This window comes from Phaenicophaeus curvirostris, chromosome Z (genome assembly GCF_032191515.1).
Source record: "Phaenicophaeus curvirostris isolate KB17595 chromosome Z, BPBGC_Pcur_1.0, whole genome shotgun sequence".
Classification (NCBI taxonomy): domain Eukaryota; kingdom Metazoa; phylum Chordata; class Aves; order Cuculiformes; family Cuculidae; genus Phaenicophaeus; species Phaenicophaeus curvirostris.
The window spans coordinates 27,070,624-27,087,060 of record NC_091431.1 but is presented as its reverse complement, the minus strand read 5'-3'; the positions used below and the strand labels follow the sequence as shown (position 1 = coordinate 27,087,060).

At 37.5% G+C, this 16,437-nt stretch overlaps 1 protein-coding gene across 1 annotated transcript; it reads left to right on the top strand.

The window, feature by feature from the left end:
• The first annotated feature begins 663 nt into the window (after window positions 1–663).
• On the top strand, window positions 664–13,438 carry LOC138733349 (protein FAM240B-like). The gene is made up of 3 exons (XM_069880461.1): window positions 664–676; window positions 9,216–9,364; window positions 11,894–13,438. The coding sequence occupies exons 1-3, from the start codon at window positions 674–676 to the stop codon at window positions 12,024–12,026; spliced, it is 285 nt and encodes a 94-aa protein (XP_069736562.1). The 5' UTR covers window positions 664–673; the 3' UTR covers window positions 12,027–13,438.
• The last annotated feature ends 2,999 nt before the right edge of the window (window positions 13,439–16,437 follow it).

The following is a 16,437-nucleotide window of genomic DNA, read 5'->3' as shown; positions in this document are numbered from 1 at the left end:
TTCATTGTGTGCACCACTGATATTACACAGCGGAACTGTGGGTGAGTCCTTGGACGCATTGAATTTGAGCAGTTTCATACACAAGAACACAAGTAAGATTTTCAGATCTATTTTATGTCACAACCACAGTGAAATCAAGGTTTTTCAAAAGAAATTCCAAGTAACTCCCTTGCCATGATAAAACATACCCTAGAACAGCTAGTAACCAAAACGTGAGGCAATCTGTCCAGTAAGTGGAAAAGTGCAAAACTGTCCTCTGAGTCACACAGGAGATTAAACAAACATGCTGTTGACTCTGTCTCTCAAGCCCATACTATTGCATTATTTATATAAAGCACAGCAGCTCCAAGAAGAGAAATTGTAAGAGCTGGACACCATCATCAGGGACTTGGGCATTTGCCTGGACTTGGTCCAAGATCAGCTATCAGACAGAGCAGCCTGTCCTGAGGCAGTGAATTACTGATCTTGTGTCACATTTCATGGCTACCTTCCACCAGCAGTAGTGGTGTTGAGTGTCTTATTGAATGATGAGTGGAAAAAATAATTCTACTCTTCATATAAACTAACTACGGACTCAATAGATATACTTAAGGACAAATTACAATGTTCCTCTCTCTTCCCTCCTCCCAGCTGTTAATCACGTCTAGTAAAAATAAATAACCTGTTTCTCCTTATGGTAAGAGATAAGGTGAACTTCATTACCTCTTCTTTACTACCTTCTTCTCTTTCTTACAAGGGAGCCAACTTTTCTCTCTGATGGTCTCACAGAGGTTTATTTGTTTAAACTCAGAACAATTGTTTCTGGCTGATATTTAGCCTTGAAGTCCACTGCTTCTATTTCAGACCTTGTGCATTTTTCCCAGCTTATCCTAGCTGATCTAAGAAAAGATATTACCCCTACATATGAATCTCATCCAGACTTCAGGCACTGACAGACAACTGGAATACAACCCACTGTGTTATAGGTGGAGCCATCTTCTGTCACACTTCAAACAGAGATATTGGTTTGATTTAACACCATTTAAGGCTTTCAGATAAACTTTGGAGGATTTAATAATCAAAGACCTGAAGGCAAATGAAATAAATATAAAGTGGGTTTGCCAAGGGTCAACCGTGGCACATTACTTCAGTGCTTCTCTTCAACCCAGGGCAGATGTATGTGGACCGGATAAACCGTGAACCTCAGTAAAATATTAAACATGGTGCTACAGGAAAAATATTAGACAAACTGAAATAAAAAAAAAAACTCATACAAGATATTTCAGTGGATAAGGTGCTGCTAAAATCATATAACATATTCTAGCAAAAGCTCCCTATCTGCAAGAAGGTTAGAAAACAAATTCCTCCAGAGCCGTCTTAGGAGGAGTCTTACTACTGCTTTTGATGGTGATGTTTGGCACAAAATGAGCAGTCAGTTAAAGCAATTTTCTAGAGGACACAAATATTGTCATTAGCACAGGGGACTGAATTTCACATGCAAAAGAAACAGATGACCGGAAGGACTGAAATAGAGAAAGCGTCACAAAAGGCAGGTCATGAGCCTAGGATCTAATTAAAATTTCTGTTATAAGCTGGAGCTTATCAGTTGGAAAAAATAAGAGGAGATATAGGTGGGTGCATTAATCAATTAGAGAGTGTTTATGAGCATGATACATCTCTGGAAAGGATGAATGTGACTCTAGGTTCATATGGTTATATATGAACAAAATACGGAAGCTTATAAGGTACTAGTACTCAGCTGGAATAGAGATACAGTTATCATTGCCTCTGTTCAATACAACTACAGAGAAAGACAATGAGATCTATCAAGAGAATGAGTATGAGAAGAGTCTAAAGTCCTCAGCCTATTTATCTTCAAGACAAGGAAGGAGAGGGGAGGTATTTCTGCTGTACATACCATAGAGTCAAGGGAAGAGTAACTTGTCTGTTGAAAAAATTCAGTTTGTAAATTAGAAGAAAACATAGAAGAAAATGTACTATATACAACATACAACCTTTCGCTAGCAATAGCTGGAGTAAGAAATAGAACTCATTTCAAGTTGGAACTTGCCAAATTATCGGAGGGGTTATGCAGTCAGGTTGCCAATAATAGCTGAGAGCAGGAGGTCCCTCTCAGTCTTTTCTCTCTTTGTTAGATTCAGCAGCACCTTACATCCCTATATTTTTTCTGTTCACCCAGTAGTACCAGTGAAGGGAGAAAGAATCTGTCCAATAAGTGGAAGTGCTAAACTCTATAACAAATTATATACGCTATGATTCCAGCTTGCAGCTGGCTGAGTTCAGATTCCTGTGCTACTCAGCATATTAACAGCTTAGCTGGAATCCTGTAATGTAGCCTACCAGGTGTTCTCACAGGCCTACACTTCAGAAGAGGTGGAAAAAAGATCTGTTTATCTGTCAGTCACTCAATAGCACAATCCTGAGACAAGCTGTGTTGTTCAACATGTACTTTTCAGATCCATCCATTTTCTTAGATGGAACAGGATGGTACTGAATTCTTACAAATCATATGGAAGTTTTGTTCCAGTGATTTGCAGTTGTCAGAGAATAACTGATTCTCTAGAGCCAAGTTATGACATCAGCAGCACCTGCCAAATATTATAGCACAGATCACATGTGGCATTCAGAGTTTATACCCTGGAACTGTCTGGTCATTCCACTTGGTGTGTTGTAGACTTCACAAAATGAAAACTGTGGGTTTGGGTCATCCTGTCCCTCCCTGCCACCGTTAAAATAATTCATAATAGCAGATGTCATCACTCCCAAATAAAAATGAGTGATGGATGAAAAGATTTCATCAGTTATTCCTGGCAGTTGGAGTCTCCTTGAAAAGGGGAACCCAGAGGTAAAACTGACACTGTTCAGTAATCACTAAAGAAATCCATACTTTGACAGAGGAGGAAGATACTATACAATAAAAGTAAGCATTTATATTCTTGTATTTTGGGCAAAATTAGATTTTCTCTTCCTATCTTGAGTATTAATTAATAATAGACATACATGTATATACTTTCATTTTACTTTTTGTTAAATCGTGCAGATTTGAATAATGTTTTCTTCTTCCCTCCATAACCTTGAATTCTGTATAATATGGTATACTTTATTAGAAGATCTGATCCCATCTGATTTATAAAATGTCAGAGATGTCCTGCCTCTGTTTTGTTTCACTCTAATCTTAACTTCAATTATTAACCTATTATTTGTTCCTATACCTGGTTTTGGTATTAGTAAACCTTCTGCATTACACGTGCTTCAACCAAAAGGAAAACCATCATAAAATGAAGTTATAAGGGGATATTAATCATAATGACACATTTTATAAGTGTAATTTAAAAATTTTTAGAATGCAAAGGATTTTTTCTTCTTAAAAAAGCACCACAAACAGACTATGAACTCATATAATGTACTGTAATAATTTTATAATGCTGGAATTTGTTTCATGTGTAGGCATATAAACCCTAGTGAAGGACAAAAGGGATAGGAGACTAATTGGTGGCTTGATAGAATAATTAGCTCGTGTCATGATATGACCCAAGGGACTGAGTCTAGTTGAAGTCACAGATCATCTTTCTGAAGTTATTGTAGAAATTCTTACAGAAATATGTTCAACATTAAATTTGGCTGAACCCTCAAATTCATTGAAAGTGTTAAAATCAGACCTATCTTCACCTTTTAGAAAGGAAACATTTTTAAATATAGAAATCCCGATCATTTTTGTTAAATATGTTCTTCTTTCAGCAACAATTTGAGCAATAAAATTTAGAAATGCCCAAACATTATTTTATCTTGCTGGTTAAACCATTTTCGAATAAGAACAACCCAGCGTGCTGTTTCCCTTTTTTTTTTAGGCAAAACAATTGATTCCTTTAATTATGCATCTTTAGATTAGAAGCTAGAAATTATTTTGATGTATTTTCTCAAAATATGTCCAGTTAATAGCTTTTCTGAATGAATTAAAATACTTCTCACTAAAAAGCAAAATATTTTCAGAGAATCTCAGCGTATGCACAAGTAGTGTCTGTCTATATAAAATATTGAATTTTAAGACAATGGCTAGCTCAAGACCTATATTAAACAGAAAGACTGAAAAGGGGCAAAAAATGTCTTCTGAAGTTTCAGACCAAATTTTCTTTTCTTTGTTTATTTTAGATTAAGATTATTTAAATTATTATTTTGTTTAAAACATCAAGAGCCATTTCTGACTCCAAAACTATCTCTGGCAAGAGTCCAAAGTCAAAGTACAATTATGAAGCATGTAAAAGAGAAATTCCTTGCATTAGGTATTTGTTCAAACTCCTTTTGGTACTTCAGCGGGCATTTTCCAAGAACACAATAATTCAAAATGTGCAGATCAGGAAACAGCTAAGATTAGAACACTTAGAAACATACTAATTTAACAACTTTCCATTGCACTATCAGCCTACAGATCAGATTAAAAGACAGAAAGTTGTACCACTGGCTGTTTGTACATTTATTTTGTAGCAATGAATAAAAGCTGTACATATACCAGCTTCCAGCTAGAAGAAAAATTTCTTCTCCCGTGCACTGTAGAGATCTGTCAAAGAGAAGCTACACATGATTCATGCTTTGAACCTCTTTTAAACATGTTCTAGGACAGCAGCTCAGAGTTTAAACCAATGTATTGCATGTAGATGCTATCTGTGTCTCATGAGTGACTGGCTATCTCACAGATTGCTGAATGGCCATGTGATTTATGGTTTGATTATAAATGTACGAGAATTTTATATTATAATGCCATTAATTTTATTTACTTTTACTTCTTCTTGTGGACATTGCCAATAAACTAATAATTTGTTACTATGTAAATTAATTCCCATAAATTACTCATGCTGAAAAAAATTCTTTCATACACATATACACATATTTCTGACAGTTGAGTTTCAGAGCTACCAAAGACTTAACACACTTTAGTCAAGTTCTAGTTTTACTTTATATAAATGTTATTTTATCAGCTTGGCTCCCCAAAAAAGCAGCCAACTATGCTTCAAATGAACACAAAGGGCTGCACAACCCATCCAAAAATAGTATCCTCAGTCATCCTGGTTGAAGGTTTAATAAAGTACTGCCTTGAGCCAGTGTTACACACATTTCATCAGTCCTCCATAGGAAACATAAAGCAGAAAGTCTTGTAACATAAATTCTCAGTCCATAAACAACATTTAACACTGACTCAAGTATTTTGAATCAATAATTTTCAACCTATGAAAATGTTGTTGGGTGGATGTCTGAAGTGAAAATTCAGATAGTGAAGAACTACTTTTCATTGCTCACTTTCCATGCAGGCAAAACGGATAGAGTGACTCTAAGAAAGAATGTTTTTTACTTACAGAGAAATTGTTGTCTTGGTAGTTTCTGAACCCTGAGGTGTCTGAGCGAAAGAATTAAGAAAATTTTCAAGAATTAAGTCCAATTGTCAGTGTAACTATATTTATATTGTTGGGACATCTAAAAAGAAAGCAAAAAAAATCACTCAACAAAAAATACTCCACAAAGTATTATTCTAGAGCAATAATATTTATTTGACATTAAAAAAAACCCCAAACCTAGAGAATTACTTGGAAATCTAAGCCTAGCTCCTAAGTAGAATCTTTCAATTGGAAATAATTAAGGTATTGCACAGTATATGTTGTAACGCTAGGCTCAAAGAAAGGATGCTTTCACACATTACAACATGAGAGATGCTGGCTAATAATGCCAGACAGCACCATCTTCAAAAGTCTGTCATATCAAGGACCATGACTATACCACATGAAATATTCAGTCAAATGTTCTTGGCTTGCAAGAAGTCCCATAGACATAACAGACTAACATTTACAGAAGTAACTCCAACTTTGGAGTACTTGTCTTGACCATAGTTTGTTCCTCTGAGTGGCAGTGAAGATATAAGGCAGCCAAAACCCTCATGCCCTCCCCAAAACTCTAGTACATTTATACTTCAAATAAAGATTGGAGGCCCTCTTTGTACCACTTGATGAACATCTACTAGAAGTTTAATAATCAAAAAAATTTAACCTCTAATGAAAGGTCAATTTGTTAAGACAGACTTTTATATAAGGCAAAGTATAATAGGATTTGGAAGGCAAACCTATTCAGACAGTTTGTCAGCATCTTGCACTTCTGAGGCAAAGAGATAATTAATCTGAAGAGTGTCAGGTTGGCAGCTGTTAGAAGACTCTTTAAATGATGCAAAAACCCAGGTGACCTGCTGGTCTAGGAATGATGATATAATCATATTCTATCACTCACTGTAACACGCTATTACCACGGTATTTATTCTTACACTGCTCAAAGTCTACAGAATTACAATACAGTGTTTTCGGGACATACATACCTTTTTGCAAGATGAAGCCTTAAACAATACTGTTATTTTAGACCCTCAGAGATTATTGAAAGATTACCCATATTCCTATTTAGACCACATCGTTGATAAACAAAGTAAGTTTAGCAAATGGATAGTAGAACTGCTGTACCAAGACCAGCATGATAACTCCTGATGTATCCTGCTGTGCTACTTCTACAGCATCTCCAGTCCCCAGAAAGGGAAATACTAGAAAACTGCTGTTTGCCTCAGAGTAAAAGTGTGATTATTTTGGTGATATTGAGGATCGTGGTGACCTTGCTGTGTAAAGAATAGGTATCCTAATCACTCAAGCATGTCTGCTACTCTGTCACATAGGAGATAATATTACACAGACTGACCAGCTCACACACTCAAGTTGGACTCTGGTGGCCTTTAAGCAACTGGATTTCTCTGTGGGCAAAAACTGAATCTGGAAGTGGCAGAGATTTTTCTTTTGATGAAGCAAGTTTTTCAGTGCAGCCAGACTAAGCACCGAGTTTGGCAAATTTATTTTTTTATTATAGAATCATAGAATCACAGAATCACAGAATTGTTTAGATTGGAAAAAAAATTTAAGATCATTGAACTCAACTGTAAACCTAATACTGCCAACTTCACCATTAAACCATATCCCTGAGCACTACACATCTTTTAAATGTTTCCAGGGACAGAGAGTCAAGCACTTCCCTTGGCAGCCTCTTCCAATCCTTTCAGTGAAATAATTTTTCCTAATATTGAATTTAAACCTCCCCTGGGGCTACAGCATTCGTGGATAAAGGAAGAGTAACTGACATCATCTACCTGGATTTGTGCAAAGCATTCCACACTGCCCCACACCACGTTCTTGTCTCTGTACTGGAGAAACATGGATTTGACTGATACACTACTTGGTGGATAAGGACTTAGCTGGCTAGTCACATTCAAAGTGTTGTGGTCAATGGCTCGGTGTCCAAAAGGAGTTTGGTGACAAGCGGTGTTTCTCAGGGGTCAGTATTAGGACCAGTGTTGTTTAACGTCTTTGACAGTGGGATTGAGGGCACCCTCAGCAGGTTTTCCCAAAACACCAAGCCTGTGGCTTGGTTGGCATGCTGGAGAGAAGGGATGTCATCCAGAGGGACCCCAAAAGGCTTGAGAGATGGGCCTGTGCGAACCTCATGAAGTTCAACAAGGCCAAGTGCAAGGTCCTGTACCTGAGTCGGGGAAATCCCAGGCCCAAACAGAGAGTGGGCAGAGAACGGATTGGGAGCAGACCTGTAAAGAAGGACTTGGGGGTGCTAGTGAATTAAAAGCTCAGTGCGAGCCACTAATGTGTGCTTGTAGCCCAGAAAGCCAACTGTATCCTGAGCTGCATCAAAAGATGTGTGACCAGCAGCTCAAGGGAGGTGATTCTGCCCCTCTCTGTTCTGCTTTCATGAAACCTCACCTGGAGTTCTGAGTTCTGGAGTCCTCAGCACAGCAAGGACATGGATCTGCTAAAGCAAGTCCAGAGGAGGGCCACAAAGATAATCAAAGGGCTGGAGCATCTCCCATATGAGGACAGGCTGAGAGTCAGTCTGCTTAGCCTAGAAAAGAGAAGGTTCTGGGAAGAACTCACAGCAGATTTCCAGTACTTGCAGGTTGCCTACAGGAAAGATGGGGAAGGATTCTTCATTACAGAGTGCAGTGATAGGATGAGGGGTAGCAGTTTAAAGCTGAAAGGGGGTAGATTTAGATTAGATATTAGGAAGAATTTTTTTACTGTGAGGGTGGTGAGGCTCTGGAACAGGTTGTCCAGGGAAGTCATGGGTACCCCATTACTGGCAGTATTCAAGGCCAGGTTGGATGAGGCTTTGAGCAACATAAGCTAGTGGAAGATATCCTTGCCCATGGCAGGGTGTTTGGACTAGATGATCTTTAAGGCCTCTTCTAACCCGAACCATTCTATGGTTCTATGAAATTCTGCTTTACAGTTGCAGTAGAAGTACTGTGTTTAATGTCATAGCAAAACAATATTTTGCCAGCAACAAATACAGTATATGATGCAATATTACTGATTATTTCCCTTGGGAATAAACAACAGACCTTAACTTTTCAAAGACCATTAAGATCTGATAATCAATGCATATTTGATAATATCAGCAAGGACCTCAGACATGCTGAGAATTTTAAAATCTTCCATGCTTGAATACTTTGCATTTAGCAATGAGAAATTCACCTTATTTATGTTCTTTTTCTCATTTATTGGAACTTACCTAACCATTTTAATGATCTATACCTCTAACAGTACTTAACACTAAATTTTGATAAACAAGAATCAGGCCATAGCAAGTTCCCTGTGGCTTTACACTCTGTGTGCTTCAACTTTAGATTCATAATTCCACTGCATATTTTGTGCTTGATATCATTTGGAATAGTAAAAGGAATCATTTAACAGCAACATATTTCCCTTGGACAACAACCAGCAATGATCTTTTTTAAAACTACAGGAGGTAGAAAAAGGGAGAACCTTTCACAACATCTCATCTGAACTTCAGTGACAATGGCAGTATATTTGAAAGTATTTGTCCCAAGTTCTTCCAAAACCACTTAAAATCTTGCACATACTGAGGCCTTCAAAAGATTCCAGTGAACTGCGCCATACATAGTCACTGCTAAGTAATAAAAATACAGATATAGCATTGAACTGTCACCCAAGGCCTGTTTCAATGCCTCATACTTTGCTTCAAGGCAGAGTAAGCATCAGTTGCACACTCTTCTCAGGCAACATACTTGATTTAATAGCACTTCATGAGAAAGAAATTGCAAGGGGATAAGCAACACAGTATCTGCCTCAGGTTAGGCTCCTGACTGCTCTGACCTCCAAATTGCTTTTCAGAAAATGAGCAAGCATGCTAACTTTAGACACCACAAGATGGGTAGTCATGATGCAGAAGGGCTGAAGAACTTCTGGGAGAAAGTTATCCAAGAGCAAACAAAGCAACGAGAAGGAGAAGAGTCTAGGTTAAGCAAAAGCGCCCTGAACAAGTAAGTAGTGTTTTTTCTTTTGCACAAGGCAGCGTGGCATGTCATCATATGCTTTAAAATAAGGTAACCTGTTATTGTGCTGCTTTATTCATAGCGCAGATTGTATTCTGGATCTTTGGCACTTTTCCTCTCACAGCTGCTTGTCTCGAATTTCCATGGCTCTTCTGCATGGAAACTCAGACACCTCTCACTCCTGAACATCATGAGCATTCTTCAAAGGCCTTGGAGCATAGCCACATGAAAATAAAGCACCTTGGCACTATGACTTATGACAGTCAGAAAATATCAGAATATCTACCTGGAGCTAATACAGCTACACAAATAAATCAGCATTATATTAAAGGGGTAGGCAAAGGATCCATTCAATATGTAGCATAAACAAATCTATAGCATCTTTATCATGTTTAATAGCCCTTTGCATCAAATAAGCCTAAAGATAGAAAAGGTGCAAGATTTTCCTGTCCCATGAAACATATTTCATAAGCATTCCTGCTACACAGCAGATAAAAAAGGAAAGAGAGGGAGAAAATATTCAAATTTATTTATTCTTTTTTTTCTAAAACGTTATAAAATAACAGGCACTACCTAGAAAAAGATGTGATTGTGATATAGATACTCTACACAAGTGTGGCAGTCTGGTTCAAATACTTCCTCAGCCTGTTGTACCTCAGGACTTCAAACCAGAGTATCCCACATACAAAGTGAATCTGCTGACTAATAATGGACAAGGAAAGAGGAAAAGAAATACCTGTACCTCTTTCATTTGACTGATTGGCTTTCCTCCAGAAGATGACAAAGGTTTTCTGCCATAAACTTTCTTCAAAACTCAAACATTCACATTAATTAATTTGATGTCAACAAACTCTCATGTGCTGGTAAAGGGCTGTTTCTTTTAAAAAAAATCCAGGTACTTTTTCTTTAAAAAAATCCAGCTTCCTCCCAGGAAGTAGCTTCCCAAGCAAGAAGCTACTATCATCATTATAAAAATAAGGAAATCAGGATCTGGGCAAGCCTTGTGTCTCAGCAGAGTCAGATGCAGACAGTCCTGCACCCAGTATCCTACTCTGGCTAGTCAGTAATATTCCCATATCCAAATCATCAAGCTGCTGAGAGAGAAAATATGCGTAATAAAAACCAGGAAAGTATTGAGCTACACTGAAAACCTTCGTCGTTCTAGCTTCACAAAAAAACTACTACAATAAGACATTGCCACCCAGTTGCAACTGAGCTGTAGCAAATGTTTTTAACTTCATAAAGGTAAAACTGTTAAAAGCTTTTTAAGATCTCGGAACAGAAAAAGAAAATTTTACATATTTTACATTTTACATATTCAATATGTAAGTTAACTGACTGGTAATAACTGAAATAGACACAACCAAACCTCTTCAAGGTCACTTGATCAAAGCCCAAATTGTTCACAAAATGTTCTCTAATTTGAAAAGAAAAAGGTACTTTTGGGAGGTAATAGATACTGTCATTACAATATCTACATGTCTACTACCTCATGGAAGTGGCACCTTGGAGAAGTAGGTGCTCCCTCTGTGACACCTAGGACATCAGTTGACAAGGAACATCAGCGTCTTCAATGATGAATTTTAACCAACTGCGGTGATTTTTTGAGTCTTAGCCACACACATAAGGGAATAGTGAAGCCAAGACATGGTATATCAAATGAGAACAGTTTCAAACAATCTGAAATCAGACTCAGAAGTCAAATTAACCCAGACATCCATGTGAAACAGCTACTGATAACTTATTCTAATTTGAAATCATCAGTTGTTGTTCTGTTTAACATACCAAATGTAATATAAACCCCCATATATTCCAAGATGCATTTGGCATTACCATATGATATCTACTTCTATAGCATTGCTGGGTCAGGTGTCCCATAACACCATTACTTTTGGAAAATGACCCAGCCAACAATATCTGCAGTGGTCCCTAGTGATTTTCTCTTGTGTTTGTACTATACTTGTGTCTTGAAGCTATGTGATTCCTCTTGCATGTGATATCAATTCATTCCATTAAACACATACAAGGTCAACAGAGATCTTGGGTGCAAAATGGTTTCTTTTTTTTCTTTTTTTTTTTTCTGCCAGGGTAAATCAAAGTGATCGTATTTAAAGTTCTGTTTTATCTTCTCCTGGGTCTTTTACCATAAACTTCAAGAGTGTGGTCATGTATTTTCTAATTTGCTCATGGAATGACCTTAACTGGATAGATAGTGCTTCAGTGTGGCTTTGAGAATACCCCAGAGGAAAAAACAGAGCTCTTCACACTAACAGTATTTCAGCAGTTGTTTGACTCATTAGGAATCCAGCAATGTCACCCACTGATAACATCAGTACTATCTCTTTCTCCCCTGCATTCCTAGTCTAGCAAGCTAGAGAGATGTGTAGATGGTAAATAAATACGGGACAAGTGCTATGGTGATGAAAGAGAGGGAAAGCTTTGGCCCTGCTGAAAAGCCCTGGATATATTTGAAGGATTTGGCTCAGTACTTGCTAAGCGCTTGTCCTCTCTTTGCAGACTCCGCCACGAATGGACTCTGCGGCTGGAAGGCCAAGCAAGGCAGGTCCAGGCGCACAAGAAAATGCAGAAAGAACAGATGGCACTGCTGTCCATTGAGGCTCTTCCCTCACCAGTTAAAACTGTTGCTTAAAGTTATTGTGAAAACACAGAAAGCATTGGGCCTGACTCTTACCTTCTGCATGTACTTATAAACCAGCAGTTACACTGCTGAACAGGCGAAAGGTCAGAATCTGGTCAGACTACTTACTAATAAAGTCCTACTGAAATTCAGTGCAAGAATAAGGCCCCAGTATATAATCTCAGAAAAAATGCAAAGGGATAGATGAGAAGCAGACACTTTAATTCTCCATGATGTACCGTTTCTGTGATGCAGCAGGATTTTCCTAGGTAACTCTGCATTTCCAAGCGGCAACAACATATTTCTAGGAAAGAGGATTGCTTGTTTAATAGGAATAATACATTCAAATGGCTGCATACAAAATTGCACGTTTCCATTTACAGAGCTCACTGTCTAGCTTAATGTGGAAATAAGCTGTTTGATGAGCCTGGTTTGATGAGCCACAGTGAAGGGAGTTAAGGATTAGTCTGATCAACTGAACGGAAGGAGAAATATATTCTTTAATGGAATCAGGGGAAAAAAGATTTATTTTTTCTGATCTACATATAACAGAATTTAAAATCCTAAATCATTAAGTGAACAGAGGAAATTATTTTTATTTTCATGGGGCAGGTAGGAATACGACTGAGGTTATTGTGAACCAGTCTGGGAAATGTCAGAGGAAGTGAGTATGAGAGGGAGTTTGAAATAGAAGGGCAACTAATCATTTCATCATAACAGCACAGGAATGCTCTGCAAGGTACCACTTGCCATATCTGTTGTGCAATAATACAAGCAATTGCTGCATTTCATATTCTTCCAGGTCAGGTAAGATACAGGGAGGAATAACTAAACATAGCACAGTAACAGTATATTTGATAACCCATGTGTCTCTATCTAAAAAAATAAATATTTTATATACAAACATTTACCTCATCTCTTCAATTAATTTCTTTGATATGCAAGAGAAGAGTAATAAGTCTAAACAATTACTTTTGTCTAACAACACTTAGACAGATGGAATTTTACCTTACATCTTTGTTTACATTGTAGAAATAGATAGGAACATATTTGATAAATTTCAAAATAAAATAAAAATTAAGCCATTTTGATCTCACAGAAATGCTATTTTAATCCTTTCAAAACAACTCTTCATTAAAACGCATGATTTTACAGAATGTTCCCACTTTTACATTGTGACATTCTCCCATAGAAAAAAAGCATGTTATCATGGAAATGTTGTCATTCCAGGAAAGATTAAAACAACTAAAAGCTTTTGAAATGTTCTTGATTATTGAAAACTGAAAGGAATGTATAATCAGTCTCTTTCCATAAAACTCAGCTAAAAAAGAAATTGTTTCTTCCAATGTTGCGTGTTGGTTTGGATAGTTTTTATTAGGAAAGCAACGTTGAACAATAATAAAGTGTAGCTGCTTTTGCCATTGCACATTGGTCTCTTCCTTTTGTGTTTGTTTATTTCCCACTATTCTCCAAAAAGTTCTTCTACAGGCATCCAAGTTAAACTTCAGCTCTGATGAAGAAGTTCAAACAAGACCCAAACCTTCTGCCACTTAAATAAAAAACATAGTAGTTCATTGTTCTGTAGCAGTAGTTAAAGGACATTGAAATGGAGAAATGCCAGGTTCCCCACTTCTCAAAATCAATCTACTAGATTTGCTAGCTTAACAACTGCTTTATGGTGTTCTAAGGACACCTACATCAGTGCAGCTTACACCTCCCTACTCTATGCCTGTATGGCAAGAGAAGATCCAAGAAAAGCTGGCCTAATAAAGATTTATTGTTCTATTAAATTTAATGGTTTTAATTATTAAGAACGCTTTTATGACAGTATATCTGATGTGTATCAAGTGCACAGGGAAAAGATCACACAGGTAAATGAAATCCATAAGCAACAATTTTCAGCACTCCCCTGAGAACAGCTAAAAACTACCTTAGGTTAGGTCCTTAAGCAGCAGCTTTTCCATCAGGACCTCTAAAGAGGTCATAGGATGTGTCAAATCACTTCCACTACATGCAGGCAGCATCATATTGACTACAAACCAGAGCAGTGTCACAGGCATTGTTTATATTCACAAATGCACGGAACCCATTTCAGTTATGAATGGGTTTCTGATACTTCCACTGCAGCACAGAGTGTGTATACCACAAGTGTGAAGTACTATAATCATCCAACTCTTAGTCAAAAACAGGTCTTTGTGAGTTGTTCAAGTACATATGAACTAGTCTTGCTTACCTATTCTAACATATCTTTTCGGACAGCAGTATCCTTGCACCTCCATGATGTCAAACACCAGATACTTTATGATCTGAAATGTGGGTGTTCATTTTTACTGCTACTGCACACACAACCAGTCTGAGAAAGGAATCAAGAACTAGAAATAATAAAGTCTAGTAGCCAAATGTAGACAGATATGCTGCTTGCAAATTGCAAAGTTGAAGGCAGACAGTAGAGTGTCAACGTTTTGTCCATTTGCTTTAGTTCTTGAACTGGTAAAAGGAAAGCCTGAAAATGTCAAACTTGGTTTACATTAAAAAAAGTCAGTCCTAGTTGAATTGTTACCTGAAAACTGTTTCATTCATATACACAGCTTCCATAGATAAAACAGGATAACCAGTGAGCATAAGACCTTGGGAGAGTAGGTACATTCAATTGAATACAGTACTTTTCCTTTAAGTTTATTAATTTGCATAAAAGAAAAAGAATAGGAATTGAGTATCAGTCTACGCAATCACTGCCATCCTCAGCCTGCACTAAAAAGACATTACCATTTCTTACATCTGCATATAATCTAGCTCAGCACTCACCTAAACCAGCAAAGAACTGAAATTACACATGACAAGGCACGGTTTTGGTCATGAGATTTTAATCATATGACATATGATGCAATAGGTGTGGATGATATCATGAGGTAATGCACTTAAGCTAGCATACTGATGTCATCTTCAGAATACTCACTTAGCATGCCCAAATTTATGTGCATGGCAGATATGAGCACATAGTACATTCATTCACATGGCTACTCTTACGTGCTGCATCTGATCTTGTAAACAGTGACTAATACTTGAGAGACAGCAAGGACTGCTTTCTTAAACCCTCTCTCAGCTGTGGCCAGTTTCTGAAGTCCAGCTTACTCAAATCAAGGCAGTCAGAAGGGTGAACATAAACCACATTGAGATACAATCTTACTTCACTCGGCCACCATCCAGAAGCACTCACACGATCAGTTACAGATAGGACACGTTTAAGTAAGCAGCAACTCAACACCTGTCAGCTGCTACACTTGAATTAGCACTTAAATTCAGAGCAGGAGAGCCTTTTTTAAGCAAGTGTGTTGATTGTCTGCAGTTACTACACAGTGTTTTGGACTAAAGGGCAAATTTAAACATGTGAACTAGATTTCCTTCAGAGGAAACTAATCTAGACCAGAAGCCATGCTGCCAGTGCACACCAAATGACCCAAATTTCTAAGGATCTTAGACAAGAAATAGCTCTTCAGACAGTTTTGAGACCCCTACATAGAGGGGATATTTGGTCCAAGTAACCGAATTATACCGTGTCTGATGTTAATCCCTGAACCACACATAATGTAATGTAGGCGCCTTAACAGCAGCCACTTTGATCTACTCAGCTGCAGGTAATGTGCTGAGTCACTTGCTAATGTAGATGAATATAATCCAACTGAAACAATCAAGGTGGGATCAAAGCACATTAATATGTTTCATGTAGATCTAAAGGTGGACCCCACCAGACAAAAAAACTGAGCTCAAGAATGATAATATAATTACACAGCCTTGCAGAAGTGCTAGCATACATATCAATGCACAGCTTGGTCAATTGACCTACAGGAGCTGCATGATTTGGAACAGAGTTTACCCACACTACAAGTCTTATCATAGGTCTGGCTTCTGGAATCATGAAACAGCTATGTGTGGTTCAGTTCTACAGTTAAATTATAGGAATATGAGGATAATTACCAGTTTCCTAGCCTGAATGTTCCTGTTAATTAGAAACTGGTTGTGTCCTGAGGGATGTTGTTCTCTACCTTGCCTATTAAACAGCACTTGGATGGGGCTTCACTGCCACAATGTGAATAAGAAATAGTAAATCACATAAAACTTGTACATAAAAAACACTCATGGATTGAAAAGGGCATCTGTAGATAAATAATGATGAAACAAAGAACAGCTTTAGAAAACTTTATACTTCCTAAGGACACATCCCTTCACAAATTAAACATTACTATACCACTTATTTCTTACAGAGAAGGACAGGCGTTATCCATGGTGTTATGCATTTGAGAAAAAAATTGCACACAAAAATTCAGTAGTCAGGACTGACAATATAAAAATCTACTTCTTTCTTCTACTTTCCATCTGTTTCAGCTGTGTGTATTTATCTGTGTGTTACTTAGTGGCCAGAATT